The sequence below is a fragment of the Dicentrarchus labrax genome, unplaced genomic scaffold (assembly GCF_905237075.1).
Source record: "Dicentrarchus labrax unplaced genomic scaffold, dlabrax2021, whole genome shotgun sequence".
NCBI lineage: Eukaryota > Metazoa > Chordata > Actinopteri > Moronidae > Dicentrarchus > Dicentrarchus labrax.
Window position 1 is genome coordinate 6967923 of NW_026136717.1, and position 17042 is coordinate 6984964.

The window sequence follows — 17042 nt, forward strand, 5'->3', positions numbered from 1 at the left end:
TACTTTTCTCCCAACATTTCTGCACAAATATGATTTAATAATTATCGATTATTAAATCAGTGCCATTGTTAGAGAATAAAAATGGTGAAAATAAGAAATGACTTATAGAAATATCTATTCTGTGGAAACACTCTGTATTTGTTAAGCTCTAAGCTGCTCCCAATAACCAGCGTAGGCTGCTCTGGTTTAAGTTCTGTCTCTAAGAGTGTAATATGTTGCCCGACACTAAATAAACACTTGACAATTCATAATTTAATAATTAATTAATTGTAATTCTTAATATACATAATGATAATAGTTAAATAATGCTACACTCTAAACATAAGGCTTAAAACAGACCCAGTGATCGGCCTCAACAGCCCTGATCGGAGGACCCCCTTAGTGCATAGGACACCAACTGCAGAGGCGGCGCCACCAAAACAGTCTAATGGTAATTGATCATAATGTTATATACGGAGGGTAGCGCCCAGTGTTACAACATATGGTCATACACAGACATACAGATAGAGCTATTTTAATCTGCTGTGCCCGCAGTGGTTATAACAACCACAAGACACATCCCATAATGATTAAAGCTGTCTGTACGTAAGTGTTTATTTTAGTTTGCCACTAAATCTGAGAGGGCGGGAGGAGGACTGATACTGACTGATGTCTGTGTTTGATCTCAGGATTATTATATATTTTACAGACATTTTATATTGGTTTCCAGTAAGATACTGATTTTATATACTGACCTCAAAAATAACAAGAAGTAGGTAAAATGGTAAATGGACTGTACTTATATAGCGCCTTGTTAGTATTTCAACCACTCAATGCGCTGTACGCTACATGCCGCACTAACACCATTCACACACATTCATACACTGATGGCCGTGGCTGCCATGCAAGGTGCCAACTGCTCACCAGAACGGAAACTTATCATTCATACACACTCATTTGGGGTTCAGTGTCCTGCTCTAGCACACTTCGACATGCATCGAGGGGAGCCTGGGATCGAACCACCAACCTTCCAATTAGTGGACGACCCGCTCTACCTCTGAGCCACAGCTGCAATGACAGTATACTGTGAAAAATATGTGAATAACTACAAATAGTGTGGGTTTGTTAAATAAATACTATCTACTATAGTCTAAAATATTTGATTATGCATAGTTTTTAGTCAGATATTAAAATTTCTTGGGGGAGGATACCAGTACTGAGTGCTTTAATTTTATACTTTGAATACATTTCAGAGCCAACACTTTTTTTTACTTTTACCTGCATAAAATACCACCTCTGCGCTACAAAGGCACAGACACGGCATCTTGTGAATGAGGTGTTTCTACAGTAAGGCAGGTGATATTTCTGAAGTTACAAACACCACAATCCTCCTCGCCAAAGTTGCAAAAACACCACAACCTTATGATCTCTTACTATGATGACAAGCACGGCAAGTTTCCACATTACACCACTGAAAATGACAAAATAATGCACTCTGTTGCAGTGATAAAGTTCACGTAGCAATCAGCAATCGCTACGTTATAATGTATGTATGTAATGTTGCTGCCACTTAAACATATCATAGGTAGCTGATGGTCATAATAACATAAGCTAACATTGAGTCTGGTAGAGCTAACTTGAATGAGATAGCAAACGTCAGCAAGTTAATTTGTTGTTTGTCTGACTCGTGTCTTAGTCTACAACTAACTGCTACGAATAACATTACTGAAGTATGTCCTGAAGCTGACTGTCTTGTAGAGAGGAGGAGGATATTGTTGTTAGAGACTTCACTTAGACTACATTCATTCGATATCTTTAGTTACTAGATAGTAGTTACTTTGCAGATTCAGATTTGTAATTTAAAATAAAAATAAACTAATAAAGTGATGTAAGCTATCCAACAGTATGAAGTAATATAAAAATAATTGACACCAAAACCAAACTAAAGGCTTTCCAAAACTAAGTTCAAAATATGAATTATCGGTCTCCTTGATTAAGCATTATTGGTATCGGAATAGGCCCCTAAAAATTTTGTACATTCTTATATTTACTGGAAACAAATAAGACTGTTGCTGAAAAGACCAGCAGCCTCTGCGTACATTGGTTCGTCGGGTGAGGCATCCTGCAAATTCTACTGGGTTATTTTAATAGTGAAAATTAAGATGATCGTCTATCACTCCATGAGAGATTTTCATATTTGACTACATAATGGAAGCATGAAGTTCAGTCCTTAGTCAAATCTGTATTTAAGTAAGTAAGTACATACAAGCAAAACCTACATGTACACAGCAGAACTGCCCTCTCGCTGATGCACAGCCAACTACTTACTACACTTCGGGCCTCTACAGCATGTAACAGGAAGAGGGAGCTGTTCTTCCAAAGCAAAAGGATGAAGTTTAGAAGTTTCTAGTAGATAGTGGTCATAGATATAAAGAGGATAATCCAAGGCTTCCTGCAGGTTAATGGGATTAAAAAATATGCAACTGTTAATTATAATATCTTTCATTTTGTCAGTCAATTATCCTTGAATTCTCTTCCGTATGTAGCTGAACTGAACAACTCTTACGAAGATTGCTGTAAAAATTAATCCTGTTCTAGTTTGTTCAACACTAATACTAAAGCAGCACTTTTAGACTTTCATACATCCAAACCTAACAAAACAACAACCTGAATAATGTATTCAGCACCATGGTACCTCTTCTCTACTAACTCTGAACACACAAGTCTGTCTCTGCCACCCTCCCCCCTCATTTTCTGCTCTCCTGAACCTCAACTTATCAGGCAAGCCGCCTTGCTCTGACCCCCAACACGCAACACACCCACACACCCAGCCCCCACTGCAGCAGGGACAGGGTTAAAGGGGGGTGTAACATGTCCTGGATATGAGAGGTGGAATGCAAGGCCAAGAGGAGATGTTGGAGAAAGGCAGGGGGGTGATAAGCCTGGTGGGTGGAGAGAGAGTGGGATGGATGCAAGGAAAGCGGGAGGAGGGAGTGAAGGAGAGACAACACTGGATTCAGTCAGATGGGGGGGTAAAAAGAGGAGGGCGGATAGACACAAGTTTGACATACTTAAGACAAAGACCACAGCAATTGTGAGTCGGGTTGATTTAAGCAGCTGAGGAAGGAGCATCTCTCTGTAACTACTTCATCACAACAGTACAGGAATTTGATGCCGCATGTGGAAAAGAAAACAGAGACTCTAGGACGTAATCAGCTCTACTGACAACTCTGGATAGTGTAGACAAGAAGCAGCAGGAGACCAGAGCTGCAGGAAGCCAACATACCATCACTAACTAGATAAGGCTTCAGGAGGGAACCTCCAAAAAACACACCAAAAGCTCTTTCAACTTAACGCAAGGGAAGGAAGGGGAAAGTAACCCTGGTGCTGGAGAGGAGTCAAGATTTGAAGGGATAAAGAGAAACCTAAAAGGACTTTGTTTCAGTGTTATATGAGAACGTGTGCGTGGAGGACTGACTGAACTGAAAGTGGCTCTGAGAAGAAGTGAGAACCGCAGCAACAATCTGGAGGACGAACAGCAAGAGGTCCACCTAGCCCCACAGCACAATGTGAGTACAAGTGCAGCTGAGTCGATCAGGCACATTTAAATTATATTATTATGACTCAACCGTCGTGGTTGTCTTCATACAACCGAGTACAATGAAAAGGAACTAAAAGATTATATTTACTAATATTCAACATAAAGCAACGAGTGTAAGAGGTCTGCGACACACAATTAACTATTGCAGCTGCTTCGTTCCAGACAATAGAATAATAGAATGACAGAACAATAGAAATCTCCGTTCAGCATTCAAGCATGACATTGTAAGAACTAGCTGAGCATTACACACTATAGAGAGTTTAGCATCAATCAACAAGATGCACTGGGTGACTACATGCCACCATCCAGTAGCTACATCAGCTGCACTGCACAATATTCCCTAATTTGTAATTCCTTAATTTGGATCAAACAATGACATGACGTGTTACTCAAAGAAATGCTATTCAAACAATAATAAGAACAGTGAGTAAAATGGGTGGAGCACCTAAATGTATTTTCAGTAAGGGGCGCAATGAGTCACCTCACACACATGTGTATGTGCGCATACACACTTTCCTGCCAGTCCTTCCTGCATGACCTTCAACCTTGAAACAACACTTGAGACAACAATGGGAGACAGACGTGGAAAATAAACAACTCCACTCAAGCAGCCAGGACAGCATCATAAATAATGTCTTCTACTGTCAGTTCTGATATTCAGTGAGTGTGAAATAGAAGCGTGATTTGGGGTGTTTCTTTTTTTCTTACATCCTTTCAATTTTAGCTTCAAGTGAACATTTAACCAATAAACACCCAAACATAGCTAAGGAGTGTTTCTGCGCAGAGAAATAATGTTGGGTATATATTCAACATCACGCTAGCTGAACTAAAAAAAAAAAAAAAAAAGAGGAATACACTGAAACACACTCAGAGCCGGTTGACTGGTTGTTGGATTGGCTAAATGAAGCAGCTTTTTCACTTAGACCCTTCCTCAACTGTTTCAGCAACAGCAGCAGCTTGTGCTACATTAGTACTGTTATTATAATAATGTAACCTGTCACACACCACCACCAATACAGGTACAGTCCTCCTTTGGTCCCTACACTTCAGCAATAGAATCTCGCACGTCAGAGCATCCTGGTGTTGTACATGTACAGTAACATGATGCCACATGTTTAACCGTACCACTATGCCAAAATGGTACTTCAGCAGTAAAGATACGTTGTGAGCAAACAATTTACTATGAGAGATTTACCACCATTGCAGTACAACACAATCATTTTCAGATTAACAGTAAGGATTGTGTATGTGAAAGCAGTCATGTTGACTAAAAGGAAAGACTGACAGGTTGACTATGTCATCCCTACTGGGATTTTTCCATTAGTGTACTTGTTTCGGGCAGCTGACCCATTACTCAGAGATGTCCCCCGTCTGGCTGGGGCATCACTGTCTCCTGACCTCTGAGAAGTGAGGATATCCTGTACCAGACACAGCTGCGTACCACATAAAATCTGTCGTAATACAGAATGAATGCAGACTAAGGAGGAGAGCTTCCATGGAGGACCTGGCCTCACAGTTTGAAAATATGAGCTTTGAAAGACCATTTAGTGACACCAACCCCCAAATGTAAAATTATAAAACAAACAAAAGGCAAGGAAGTTAGTTTTTCTATGACATACTTAACACTATAGCAATACTGGAATACTTTTTAGGCTGATGGGAACATCTGAGAGAGAAAATCTGATAATGATATATGGGCTATTATTTGTTGTTTTCCGTTAACAATAACAAACCTTTAATAAGGATTCCCTACGTTGTTTTTTTTCTTATTTTGTCCAACATTTTATAGTTAAAACATTACGTTTTGAATATATCAACTAAATGTATAGACGTGGAGCAATTTCAGCATCACGTTTTGTTCTGTTAACAGTGGCTGCATTTGAACCGTCTTTAATACCATCTCTACTTAACCCACAGGCATGACAACACATATGAACACAAGTACACGTGCAGACAACACCTACTAGTACACAAAAAGACTTTGATGACAGTTAGCCTTCATCTCTCAATTACACAATCTACATATAGCAATTATGGGCCCCCTTCCTTTCGGCCAATCAGCTCCCTGATAATCATCACCTTACCAACAGCATCACACAAGGCTAGCTTCCTGATGGATAAAACCTCTAACCTCTTAGTGAACCCAGAGCCAGCAGGCCTTTGAAGAGTGGAATCTGAATGCACCAGACTACAGTAACATTGTACGCAAATGTTTGGATACCCCTTGACAACTAACATTTTTTTGGGGGGGGGTGTTATTTAAAAGATGTCAACACAGCCTCTGGCATATGGAACAAAAAACACAACATTTCAGCAAACATTAATGCATACTACTTTATTTCATAAGTTGAACAAAAGTAAAAATAGCAACCCAACAAGCATGTCAAAAATTGTCATCTGGTGCCAATTTTAAAGCTTTACATATTCTCTTTAAACCTTGTGCAAACATGCAATAACCATGGGTTCTTCTAAGCAGGGGTTTCCAAACTTTTGCATTCAACTGTACTCAGTCTCTAAAGATGTGTTTTCCACAAATATAAGCTCCAAACATGCTAATCAGGAATTCAAAACATCTGTACTGGCACATGCAATTCTGTCATTGAGTGATCAAATTTATATGTCTATTTCACATTGATATACGCTTTTCTGTCCACAGTTCACTATGAGTATGACTGGTACTCTAGAGAAGGGGGCCCACCACCAGGCCTTGGACCTGTCTGAAGAACTGTCGCCTCATCACCACCACCATCACCATATCAACCACCTCCAGCATCTTCACCACTCCAACTCCCTGGCCTCCACCACCGCTGTGGGTGGAGGAAGAGAAACACCTTCACGTGTGGTCGTACCTCCTCCTTATTCTGCAGCCGAGAGCGGTGGTGGAGGCAGTGACGCTCCTCTGGAGCTGCGGGGGTCCCTGGACTGCTGGGCCTGCTCTGTGCTGGTAACGGCTCAGAACCTGATTATTGCCACGATCAATGCCTGCCTCGCTGGACTGGTGTTCGGGAGCATCCTGACGCCAGCCATTGTCATGGTGGTGTTTGGCTTCCTCTGCCACTCTACAGTAAGAAAGGGGGAGACAGGGAAGAGGGTGGATGAATGAGTGCAATTTTGATTTTATTTGTGTGGCCAGTGAGAAGTTCACTAGTTCGGACAATTTCTATCCCAGCTCCAGGATTTGCATTTATTCTGTGAGAGAATACGTAAGTAAGTAAGAGCATACAGACATTTAATGCAGACCTGCATTGCAGACAACTGCAACTGGACAAAATGTACCCCTGGTAAATACTTCCATAGTATATTATCAGACAATTAACTTGTTGACATTAAGTCTAATATTTGCGTTCACAAAATCGCAAGATGGATGAGCAGTGAACATAATACACCTCAACATCCAACAGACAGTGAAAACAGTTCTTTGGTGAGAAAGTGAAAATGTGCTTGCATGTGGGGAAGGATAAATGTTTACACACATATTTGCTACATCTAAACAAAAGATGAGTGGAACAGCAAGATGGCTACATCTATCTTTTTGTGAAACATCTAGGAGGTCCTAATCTCATAACTTTGATCCAGAAGTTTGAAATAGTTGTGCCTGGGGCTTAGGGTGGAGTTTGGCTCCATCAGTGATGAGATGTTTTATAATCTGATAAGTCTGAGGTTCTCTCAGATGTTGAGGAGATAGGTGAACGGGAGGGAGTGCAGGGAGTCAAGGGAGCCAGATGTACAAAAGTTAAACACTGCTTGGTAGCTAGTTGGGGATTCAAGGACGCTTGGAATGGAAAAAATAAGAAAATGTACAGAATGTGATGAGAACTGCTAGAAAATATTAAAGACGATGTAACGCAAACAAAATAACCTACTTGACCCAGTAGTCAGTAGGATTATCCAGGGCTACCCCAAAAAGTTATCATGGTTCAGAGACTTTTAATGCATACCGATGGCATTTCTGTGTGCCGATGACCTCCTTAATGACCAGAGAGACCAGGATTCCCTCTGTTCTCCTGCTCTCTCACAATTAGACCTCATGTGACAGCAGCTTAGAGAGGGATTAACCAGGACCTGGGAGGACGGAGAGAGGGGGATAAATAAGAGAAAAAAAAGGGGTGAGAAGAAAAGTAGAAAAAGACAGGTGGGTTCAGTATTTAGTGTTCTTTGTATTGAGCAGGCAACATTGAGTAAACTTTCAAGATATTTAAGGGGTATTTTGTTTGCAACAGTTGTGCAGATACAAACCCAACACAATATTTCACACGAGCACCCTCTTAAGAAGAGCTTTATCCATTAAACCTAGCTCAGATCTGGAACCATACAGGAGGCCTCACCAAGTAAAAACAAACACGGGCATTCTTCTGTGGGTCTTATCTGTTACAACTCCAACCCTCAAAGCTCCCCTGCACCCTCCTTGTACCCAACCATGTACTGCAGTTTAAACCATCTCTTTCACATGCTCACTCTGTCTGTCTGTCTGTCTGTCTGTCCTGCCTGCCTGCCTGCCTGCCTGCCTGCCTGCCTGCCTCCCTCCCAAGTTTTTCTTTAACTCTCCAGCTGGGATTTCTTTCTGGCCAGCTGTAATTCTACATCAGGATAGCATCACATTATTTCTGTATGTTTGTATAAAAAGTATCAAATGCCAAGAGATCTAAAACTTACAAATTTCAAACTTTTCAATACTAACACTTTGAATATCAAAACGTAAAAGTATTATATTATACAACTAATAAACTAATTTCCTCCTAAAATGATTTAATGAATCAAACCATATCTTTGACCTTTCTGGAGCTTCAGCTAAGTGATCAAATCAAGCCCCGTCAGCATGCCCTCTACTATAATAAATACTGCTCTCCCCCCTAAGCTCCCTCAGTCCTGCAAACCTTTTTAACTCTTTCCTCATAGCACTTTCCTTATGCATCCACTTCATCCTTCATGGGGCGATAAGGATGATTCAGGCCTGCTGTCTCTCTATTCCTCTCCCACACTCAAATCCTGACCCTTTTACCTCCTCTCCCACTCCCCAAGCGTTACTGCTCAGCAACAAGTGAACGAGCTTTGACATGATCAACATATTTAAAACAGAGATACTAATGATGTGATGGTTCACAGAAATGTCTACTAAGTTCCTTAGAGTTTAATTTATTTTGTTTTTGTCAAAATGAAATTCAATGGGCCACTGGTTCACTTTCTGTGTCTGTGTGTGTGTACAAGAGAGAGACAAGTGTTACATTGCAGACTACCAACTGGTGTCTGTCCTCACATCATACACACATACCACACAGAGCAGGTCATCTGCTGTCCTCATCTATTCTTCCCGGCGCTTCACACAAGTAGTTAAATCACTGGTGTTCTATATGTACAAAAGACACCTCTAAATCCAACTTTAAAAAACTCTGCTTGACATGGACAATTTTAATATATAATGTAAATGCAGTAGATCTAGGGGGAATGGTGTCAGTGTTACATCATCATCATCATCATCATCTACTGTATAATGCTGAAGTGTCTTTGAGTAAGACAGAGTCTTCACCAGCTGCCGGCCAATTTGCTCCACAGCTGTCCCTGACTTTGACCCCAGCCTGAAAGCAAAGACCAGTTTCTCTAAGCCTTACTTCACACATCATCATAAGACATTCAGATCAGAAGAAACAAGATGATAACTGGATAAAAGCCAGTCTGATATCCAGTGGAGCTGCTCAGTGGCCAGCAGATGAGACTGGGATTTGATTGGGCTTCCAGGCGTGAGTGTTGTGCATTCCTGAAAATGTATTCCTCTCTCAAGCTCGCCTGCTCAAATAAAGGTTTTTAAAAAAATGTAGACAGTCTGAATGTCGAACTTACTTCTACGACATCCTTCCGCCACATCATTCCAACTGATGCCTTTCTCCTCTTTCCAGGTCCGCCCTCATGGGACGACCCCCTACTGTTCAGACCTGCTGACTGATGGAGGCTGTGTGGCTCTGCTGGTGGTGGGCTTCCTCTTGGTCACCCCTCTACTCGTCTTGGCGCTGGCGGCATACTGCCGCCTCGCTCGACACCTCCAGCTGGGCCTGTGCTTCATCCCGTACAGCCGAGCCGTGTACAAGAACCTGCCAGCCACCCGGCACCGTGGCCTGGGCACTGGCTGCTGTGGTGGCCGAGATGGAGCCGATGGTAGTGGGAAGGGAAAGGTCTGGGTGTGAGGTGAAGGTGGGAGGAAGGGGGAGAGGGAGACCATTAGATCAAGGGTATGGGGGGGGGGGGTTGTATGAGATGACTAAGAAAAGGCAGTGGCTGGAAGGAACGGCAAAGTGTATACCACGGAAAGGAGGAAGTTGTATATGACAATTACAATAACCAGCTCAACATCCTGGAAGACAAGTTACACTGTTATCAATACTGACTAATGACTTACTCCCCATACCTTAATGTCTTTGTCCTTAAGCAGCATTACTGATTGTTCAGAAGAAAAATTAATATGGTGTATGAAGGAATTTTGTTGGTGGGTATTATTCCACACACTGGCTGTTAGTGGAATTTTAACAATGTTGTAACTTTCCAGTTACAAGTCTTTAAACACTGAGCAGAGGACTATTTACAAACGTGGCGTGTATTCTCTCTAATTCTCTAATACTGAAGTTGTAATTATAAAGAATAAAGCATCTAATCACACCTGCATACAACCATAACTTTCCTGAATTAATCAGGGAGAATAAGAAAGGTGAAAATAGCACAGGTTGTATTGACACTAAAACATTAAACTTGTATCTCATCACATATTTGTCATTATGAAAAACTATTTGTCTAGTTTCCTGTTAAGTTGTTGCAAACTGTGACTGCAAATATTTTCTTTTAATAAATAAAGTTTTTGGATTCCACTTGAGTTTTGTCTGTCCTGTATTATCAAGGAAATGGATGGGTTGAGTCTACTACTAACAAACTGGCCTCAGTACCAGCCAAAACCAATGTGAATGTAAGTACACACAGTTCAAAAACACTTCCAGGTGCCACCATCGTTACACAGCGGACGTTGCACACTTCCGTGGAAACAGTCACTATTGTTAAAAAACGTCCCTTGAGAAATCAGGCCTGAAAAATGATTACAGTTGTATTCATACAATGCATGTAGGTAAAGCCTTGTGACTGAGCAGTCAAAACTCTACTGTAGTGGGCTGAACAGTATGCAGTTAATGTCTCTCCCAAGTGGTGAAAGAGTGGAACAACACATGACACAAACAAGCACAAGACTGTTCAAATTATACATGTACCACCCCTAACTGAATTGACCATATTAAATAGACATGCTGACCTGTAACCCAATATTAATTACTTTCGGTGAATTTGGGAAGAGGCAGCACAGAACTTTACATGTTTTAAACTTAATCACAATTTTTGATTTAAATGTATCTTGAACAACTGCCCCAGTACATTTGTGTATTTCTTCAATACATGAATATGCCAATTACACACACACTGTAACCAAACGATGACAACATATTTATCACAGCAATCTTAGCTACAGCTTTGTCCAGATGGAGGAAGTTGATTTTACTTTCACATGTTTATCAGGGGAGAGCGCGAACGCAGTCCCCCACTACCAGAAATTATGCAGTCGAGATTCCCACATTTGGGGAATTCGCAGGGGTCAGCACAACCGGAGTGCAATGGCTGAGCCTCGCCCTGGGTGAACCACCTTCTTGATCATGGTATCTCCCCTGCCAGGTAAGTATGAGTTGTACATGGCGGACTGGGGGACGTCATTCAGCTACATACCAGTTAGACTGATGGTGTAAGGAAATAAACAGTAGTATACTTTTAGGCACAACACGACCATCAAATGGTATTAAACTCTGGCACCAGTCGTATAACACCTTAAACAAAAAACCCTCGATCTGAGTAGTTTATATTCTTGAATTTCCCCATCATGCTTTGCGGCATTGTTTGGGTGTCACGCTTCACGTAGTAAGCTACTTCCGGGATCTCACTTTGGCCAAACAATATACACATTTGCGCTCAATAAACTATATTTTATATGAGTTATATATATGTGTCTCACTTGATATAAATGTGGCACAACAATTGAGGGCTCCGTTTTCAGCTTTGGTTACATTTATCGATTACAAGGACACATGTACAGTGGCATACCGAACCACCTCTGCGATCACTGCAGTATAAATAAATGTCTGCAACTTCACCAAGAAGCGGAATTAAATCGGAATGAAGCGGGTAACAGCCTGTATAAGCCTCTGCTACTGACGGGACAAGAATACATCTGAGAAACAAAGCAAAGCGCCAGAAACGTGTTATTGATGCCACAGACATGTTTTTATACGGTGCTCACACACACACACACACACACACACACACACACACACACACACACACACAGAGCTCTGCCTCCATCTGGTGGAGAACCACAGTAACTACACTCGTTACACTGTCGGGTGGGTGGGGGAAGGGCACAGAGTTAGCACCAGCCACCAGCCAAATACTGCAAAATGTCCAAATGGCTGGTAGATTTTTTTTACTCACCACCCAAAAACAAAGGTAATCTACCGAGTGGATGATAACATTTGGACTAAAAAGGTAATTTTGTTAATTTATACTACTTTTGTGGCTCAAATATCTGGCTGTGCCCCAGTAAACTACTAGTAGCTAACTTGTTAGCCTTTTCCGTAAAGCGTGACCATTAACGTTACCCAAAAAAATTATTATTAATTATTTATATTATAAAATTATTATGTTTTCTTCACTCACAATGGAAACTATATTCGAACAAAAGCGTACAAGTTAATTAACTAGTACGTCATGTTGTTTAACGAGCTACAAAACCACTTAGCAGGGTGTAAACTCACCTGGGGAGTAGAGAGTTGAAGGCCAACGAGGGCGCCATGGCAGTGTTACCAGTCTGCTGACTTTCTAACTTAAATCCTCCTGGCGACCTTTTTTTTGTCAAAAGCGACAAGCGACAAATGTAGCGACTTTTTCTGGTGTTATTGGAGACTTTGACGTGAAAGCGCGTTATCACTCTGCAGTTACTGAGCTCAACGAGCAGCGGGGGCTGCGGTGAGCCCCTCCCCCGTCCAAAATCACTCACAGGTGGGCAGCCTCAGCAGCCTCGCGCAGCAGTCTGCAAATGAGTCGCGCATGCGCATGGCCGCCGCCGTTCCCGCTCTGTAGCGGGGTGTCAATGTGTCTTCACTCACTCTCACCAAAAATACATTAAATTTAGGGTTTTTTACTCACTTTTTGTCTCTCCCGTGACATTATTCCTCTCTCCTACAGCGTCCATTAAATGCGGTTACATCAGGCAAATTGCCAATTATGCAAATTAGGCGATGACGTCATTTAGCGACTTGTAGCCACTTTTAGGACAATCCAATCCAATCCAACTTTATTTGTTAAGCACTTTAAAAACAACCAAAGTTGACCAAAGTGCTGTACAGGAGAATAAATAAGACATCATAAATGTAAACAGTGATGGTGATGAAGACCACTGTGAGGAATATAGCCTATAGCTACTTTCCTTAAAGAATCCAGTTAAGTCCAAGTCGTGTCACGGCCCTTCTTCCTGCAGTACAGGATGTAAATGACTGCAGAACTAATACATTCAATTAATATGAGTAAGCTAATGTTACCTTACATTATATTAAGCACATGTAACGCATACTTAAATAAAAAAAACCACGTAAATAAGTAGCCTGGTAGTTGGACGTTGGTTATGCAAATGTACCGTAAATAGCGGTTAAAGGGCATTATAACATACAATGCAGTATGTTTTGGTTATTTAAAAATCCTACAAAACTGATGCAAATTATATATAACAAGAAAAAAGCAGTATAATTGCAGCAAATTAAAAAAAAAAACACTCATTACTCAAGGAAAATTAAAATGGACAACAATAAAATCAAACAATAAAAGTTAACAACCAGCCTTTACATGAGCCTGTCAGTTACTACATTTTAAAATCTTAGGCGAGTTAGATACAGTGCACTTAGTTTGTCAAAGTTTGTCTAGCTGACTACATTGTGAGCGGACAGAGGTGATGAGTAAGTCATTTCCCAGCTTGGGATCAATAAAGTATATCTATCTATCTATCAATATTATTATTATTGTCCAACAGTAAAGCTGCTTCCATAGTTCCATAGTGATTGATATGAATGATCACCACTGGCCCCAAAAATCTCTGTGGTCAGAATAATTAACTAATTAACATGTCTTTAGTTTTTACATCACAGTTATATGAAAGAGCCTGCATTGACACAAATTATGTGTGTGATCAAATACTGTATGATTTGAATCTGCCAGTGTGCCCATATGAGTTCTGTAGTTGTCACAACCGTTATCATAACACCAAAGCCACCAGAAACACACTTTATCAGCGCAGAACCAACAGCAAGAGGCTCAATGCAACTGGCCCTTAAAAGACCCTTAAAGCTGGGGTGTGAAGCAGGAGGAAACTCACCTCTTGAAGGTCATATCAGTCACACTGCTGCACCAGGTTTGCTTTCTAATCGTTGGCTGCACATTTAGCCAGGTAATTACCTGTTAAGCCTCTCTGATAGAAGGAGGTCAAGAGAGGGGAAAAACAGAACGGACCGGGAAGTGTGCAGCCATTCACAACGCAAGTTAAGCACTGCTCGAGGAGAACTAGTGCTGCTTTTCTTACCATCTAGGAGCGGGAATTAAGGTAAGCAAATTGTAGTGAAGTGACGATTCATATTTAAGGTCTTAGCTGGAAAATCAGTTAAATTACTAAAAGTCTTTGAAATAAGATTTTAATCTTCTTGAATCCCAAAAAGCAATTATGGATTTATTTCCTCAGCATGTCCAAACATGTGTGTTCAAGCTAATGTGCAGATTATTTTGGTAGGGGAGTGAATGTTACCATTGGATACACAGCGTATGCCTGTGTTTGTTCACAGCATGTCCAAGGCAGGAGATAGGACACCCTCTACCACTTCTGTTGACTCAGCCTCAACAGATGGGTAAGTTTAAATTCACTGGTGTTTGGTGTTTATTGAGAAATTGTTTCATTCATTAATTTGCTGTTTATTGTTTGATTTTCCATCTTGTAGCAAGGATGCTGCCTCCCCATCAGGTTCAGTCTCAGAAACACCAAAGAAATCCTTAAAGAAGTCCAAAAAAACCACAGAGAGTATGACCAAAGTCTACAACTCTGTGCTCGAAAATGTTTTTGGATCAGTAAGTAGCGAACACCCACATTTTGTGATTTTAGTTGAACTAGATGTGACGATCCTCTTCTTGGCTATGATGGTACCGGACCTCTGCTGTCGCCTTGTGACCTTTGACCTATACTGCAACAACAACTGACAATATAAAGCACATTGATCTTAATATAGTTATGGGCCGAGATAGGCATGGGGATTACTTAAAATGTATTATTGATATAACTGATCTCTACAATACAGTGGCTGCTCATTCAAACACTCTGTATGTCAGACATTAAAGCATCAGATTCAGAAGTGAGGTGGAAGTCAGGCAGCATACTTACAGTTTTGTTCCTGATCTTTCTCGGGCTGCCATCACTAAGCCTGGTGTGTCTGTAGTATTAGTGGCTCATTAGCTGAGGCTTAATGCCACACTTTGTTAGGGTTATCTAAATGAAGAGCACTGCCACACTTGGTTGATTCCATCTGAAAATGTTTCCCCTTTTCATTGTGAATATGAATACAAGCCAACGGAAACTGATAAACATGGTCATTCTTTATATCCATTATTTTAATATGCATAAAAACTGTTTTAATTAAAACTTGGTGTCAATATTCTTCAGTAGTATTTCATATTGCAGTGTTATCTTCCTTTTTTATTATAAAAATAGATTAGTATTTGAACCTGTGTTTTTTACTGTTTCTGCAGGACAGGGAATTAGCTCAGGCTGAGTTAGACGGTAAGTGTCACTACCACAGCTCAATGTCATTACTAAGGTTAACATGTTCATTATTTTAGTACTAAATTATTGTATCAGACAAGTATAATACCATGCATATCAATCAGTTACTGTTTATATAACTGCCAAACCCATATTCATTATAAAGTCTTTATTTTTACCTCTCTCCATTTCCTGGCCATTTCTTCCACATTAATAAAAACATTGTATTATTTTAGAATATCAATTTTAGGATTGTGATGTTGCAGCAATGCCATAATCCTTTACAACACTTCTGGAACAGTTGTAATCTTTGTGACTCCTAACCTCCCTTCCAGAGTTGCAGGAGGCCTTCAAAGAGTTTGACTACGATCAAGATGGATACCTGAACTACAAGGATGTGGCTGAATGCATGAGGACCATGGGATACATGCCCACGGAAATGGAGCTGCTGGAGATAGTTCAACAAATCAAGATGAGAAGTGAGCTGAGAATATAAGCAGACAATGGCTATGAACATCAAAAGATGCTAATTTGTTTGGATGTTTTTGCAACTGAGCACCTTTTCCATTTTCTGGCTTCTCTCCTCTCCACAGTGGGCGGATTAATGGATTTTGAAGATTTTGTTGAACTGATGGGACCCAGGATGATGGGAGAGACTGCTCACATGCTGGGACTCAAAGAGCTCCAATCTGCCTTTCTACAGGTCAGTCAGCTGATAATAAAGCAATTCACAGTTACAAAATAACAGCAAAAGAGGGTCCAAAAGAGGGTCAGTCAGCTGAAATCTGTTAATGTGAGCAGACATAAAATGGTCCAGTTGTGTACACCTCAGTTAATAAATTAAAAAAAAAATAATTGTACAAATTCCAACAAATGAAATTGTACTGTTTTCCTCCTACTGTCAACCCATTGTCATTGCTTTCTCTGTTTTTAGTTCGACCTCAATGGAGACGGGAAGATCAACCAGGACGAGATGAGGGAGGCGGTCAAGTCGATGCTGGGGGAGAAGCTGAAGAAAGGAGAACTGGAGGAGATCTTAAAGGAGTTGGATATTAACGCAGATGGAAACATTGACTTTGAAGGTGAGAATTAAGAAGCTCAGACACAAACACATCAATGCAGCTGACTTGTTAACCAGAGGTGGACCTTTGCTGTTCAGTCATATGAAGTCGGTACTGACTCCACTTTGTCTTCTCTCTCCTCCTCTTCAGAGTTTGTGATGATGCTCTCCATTCGCTAGCTGCTGAGACCACTGACTAGGACAGCATTGCTAATGCTTCTGAATCATTCCACACTATCAAATCTTGACAATTTGGTAATGTTTGTAATGTAGATATAGACTTCTACAACATAATGTGTGCCTAACTGTAATTATTGTATGAATGATGAATTGTTAAAGGAATCAGAGTGACGCTGTATGACAACAAATATGGTGCATGCTGTCAAGAGTTATTTTGGTAGATTTGTGAACTTTTTGCAGTGATATAACATGTAAATAAGACTGAAATGGTTTGCTATTTTAATAAAGAAATAAAAAAGATGTAAGTTTTCTAAACTTGCCCTTCAATGAAACACCACAACACCATTATAATATAC

At 40.6% G+C, this 17042-nt stretch overlaps 2 protein-coding genes, 1 long non-coding RNA gene and 1 other non-coding gene across 5 annotated transcripts; 2 read left to right on the plus strand and 2 right to left on the minus strand.

Moving 5' to 3' along the window:
- The first annotated feature begins 2894 nt into the window (after positions 1-2894).
- On the plus strand, positions 2895-10431 carry tmem88b (transmembrane protein 88 b). Its single transcript, XM_051375273.1, has 3 exons — positions 2895-3548; positions 6237-6644; positions 9472-10431. The coding sequence occupies exons 2-3, from the start codon at positions 6243-6245 to the stop codon at positions 9754-9756; spliced, it is 687 nt and encodes a 228-aa protein (XP_051231233.1). The 5' UTR covers positions 2895-3548; positions 6237-6242; the 3' UTR covers positions 9757-10431.
- LOC127349496 (uncharacterized) lies at positions 6496-12663 on the minus strand. Its single transcript, XR_007880306.1, has 4 exons — positions 12409-12663; positions 9416-9746; positions 7519-7642; positions 6496-6639 (listed from the first exon to the last, which is right to left on the minus strand). It is a non-coding gene; the product is annotated as an uncharacterized LOC127349496 (long non-coding RNA).
- Positions 11120-11283, minus strand: LOC127349605 (U1 spliceosomal RNA). The gene has a single exon (XR_007880336.1). It is a non-coding gene; the product is annotated as a U1 spliceosomal RNA (small nuclear RNA).
- On the plus strand, positions 11136-17001 carry si:cabz01076231.1 (calcium-binding protein 2). Of its 2 annotated transcripts, none has more exons than XM_051375277.1 (9): positions 11136-11886; positions 14119-14243; positions 14479-14541; positions 14632-14758; positions 15434-15464; positions 15782-15925; positions 16040-16149; positions 16381-16528; positions 16658-17001. In XM_051375277.1, the coding sequence occupies exons 3-9, from the start codon at positions 14480-14482 to the stop codon at positions 16684-16686; spliced, it is 651 nt and encodes a 216-aa protein (XP_051231237.1). In that variant the 5' UTR covers positions 11136-11886; positions 14119-14243; position 14479; the 3' UTR covers positions 16687-17001. The 2 variants fall into 2 exon arrangements, with proteins under 2 accessions (XP_051231237.1, XP_051231234.1); XM_051375274.1 differs by lacking the exon at positions 11136-11886 and adding an exon at positions 11914-12139.
- Positions 17002-17042: the final 41 nt, after the last annotated feature.

Excerpts from the sequence above, each read along its gene's own strand:
- tmem88b (XM_051375273.1), top strand. The coding sequence starts at position 6,243 with ATGAGTATGACTGGTACTCTAGAGAAGGGGGCCCACCACCAGGCCTTG. Across the intron at positions 6,645-9,471 it reads GCTTCCTCTGCCACTCTACA|GTCCGCCCTCATGGGACGAC; the intron begins GTAAGAAAGGGG and ends TCCTCTTTCCAG.
- si:cabz01076231.1 (XM_051375277.1), top strand. The coding sequence starts at position 14,480 with ATGTCCAAGGCAGGAGATAGGACACCCTCTACCACTTCTGTTGACTCA. Across the intron at positions 15,465-15,781 it reads AGCTCAGGCTGAGTTAGACG|AGTTGCAGGAGGCCTTCAAA; the intron begins GTAAGTGTCACT and ends CCTCCCTTCCAG. Across the intron at positions 16,150-16,380 it reads TCCAATCTGCCTTTCTACAG|TTCGACCTCAATGGAGACGG; the intron begins GTCAGTCAGCTG and ends CTCTGTTTTTAG.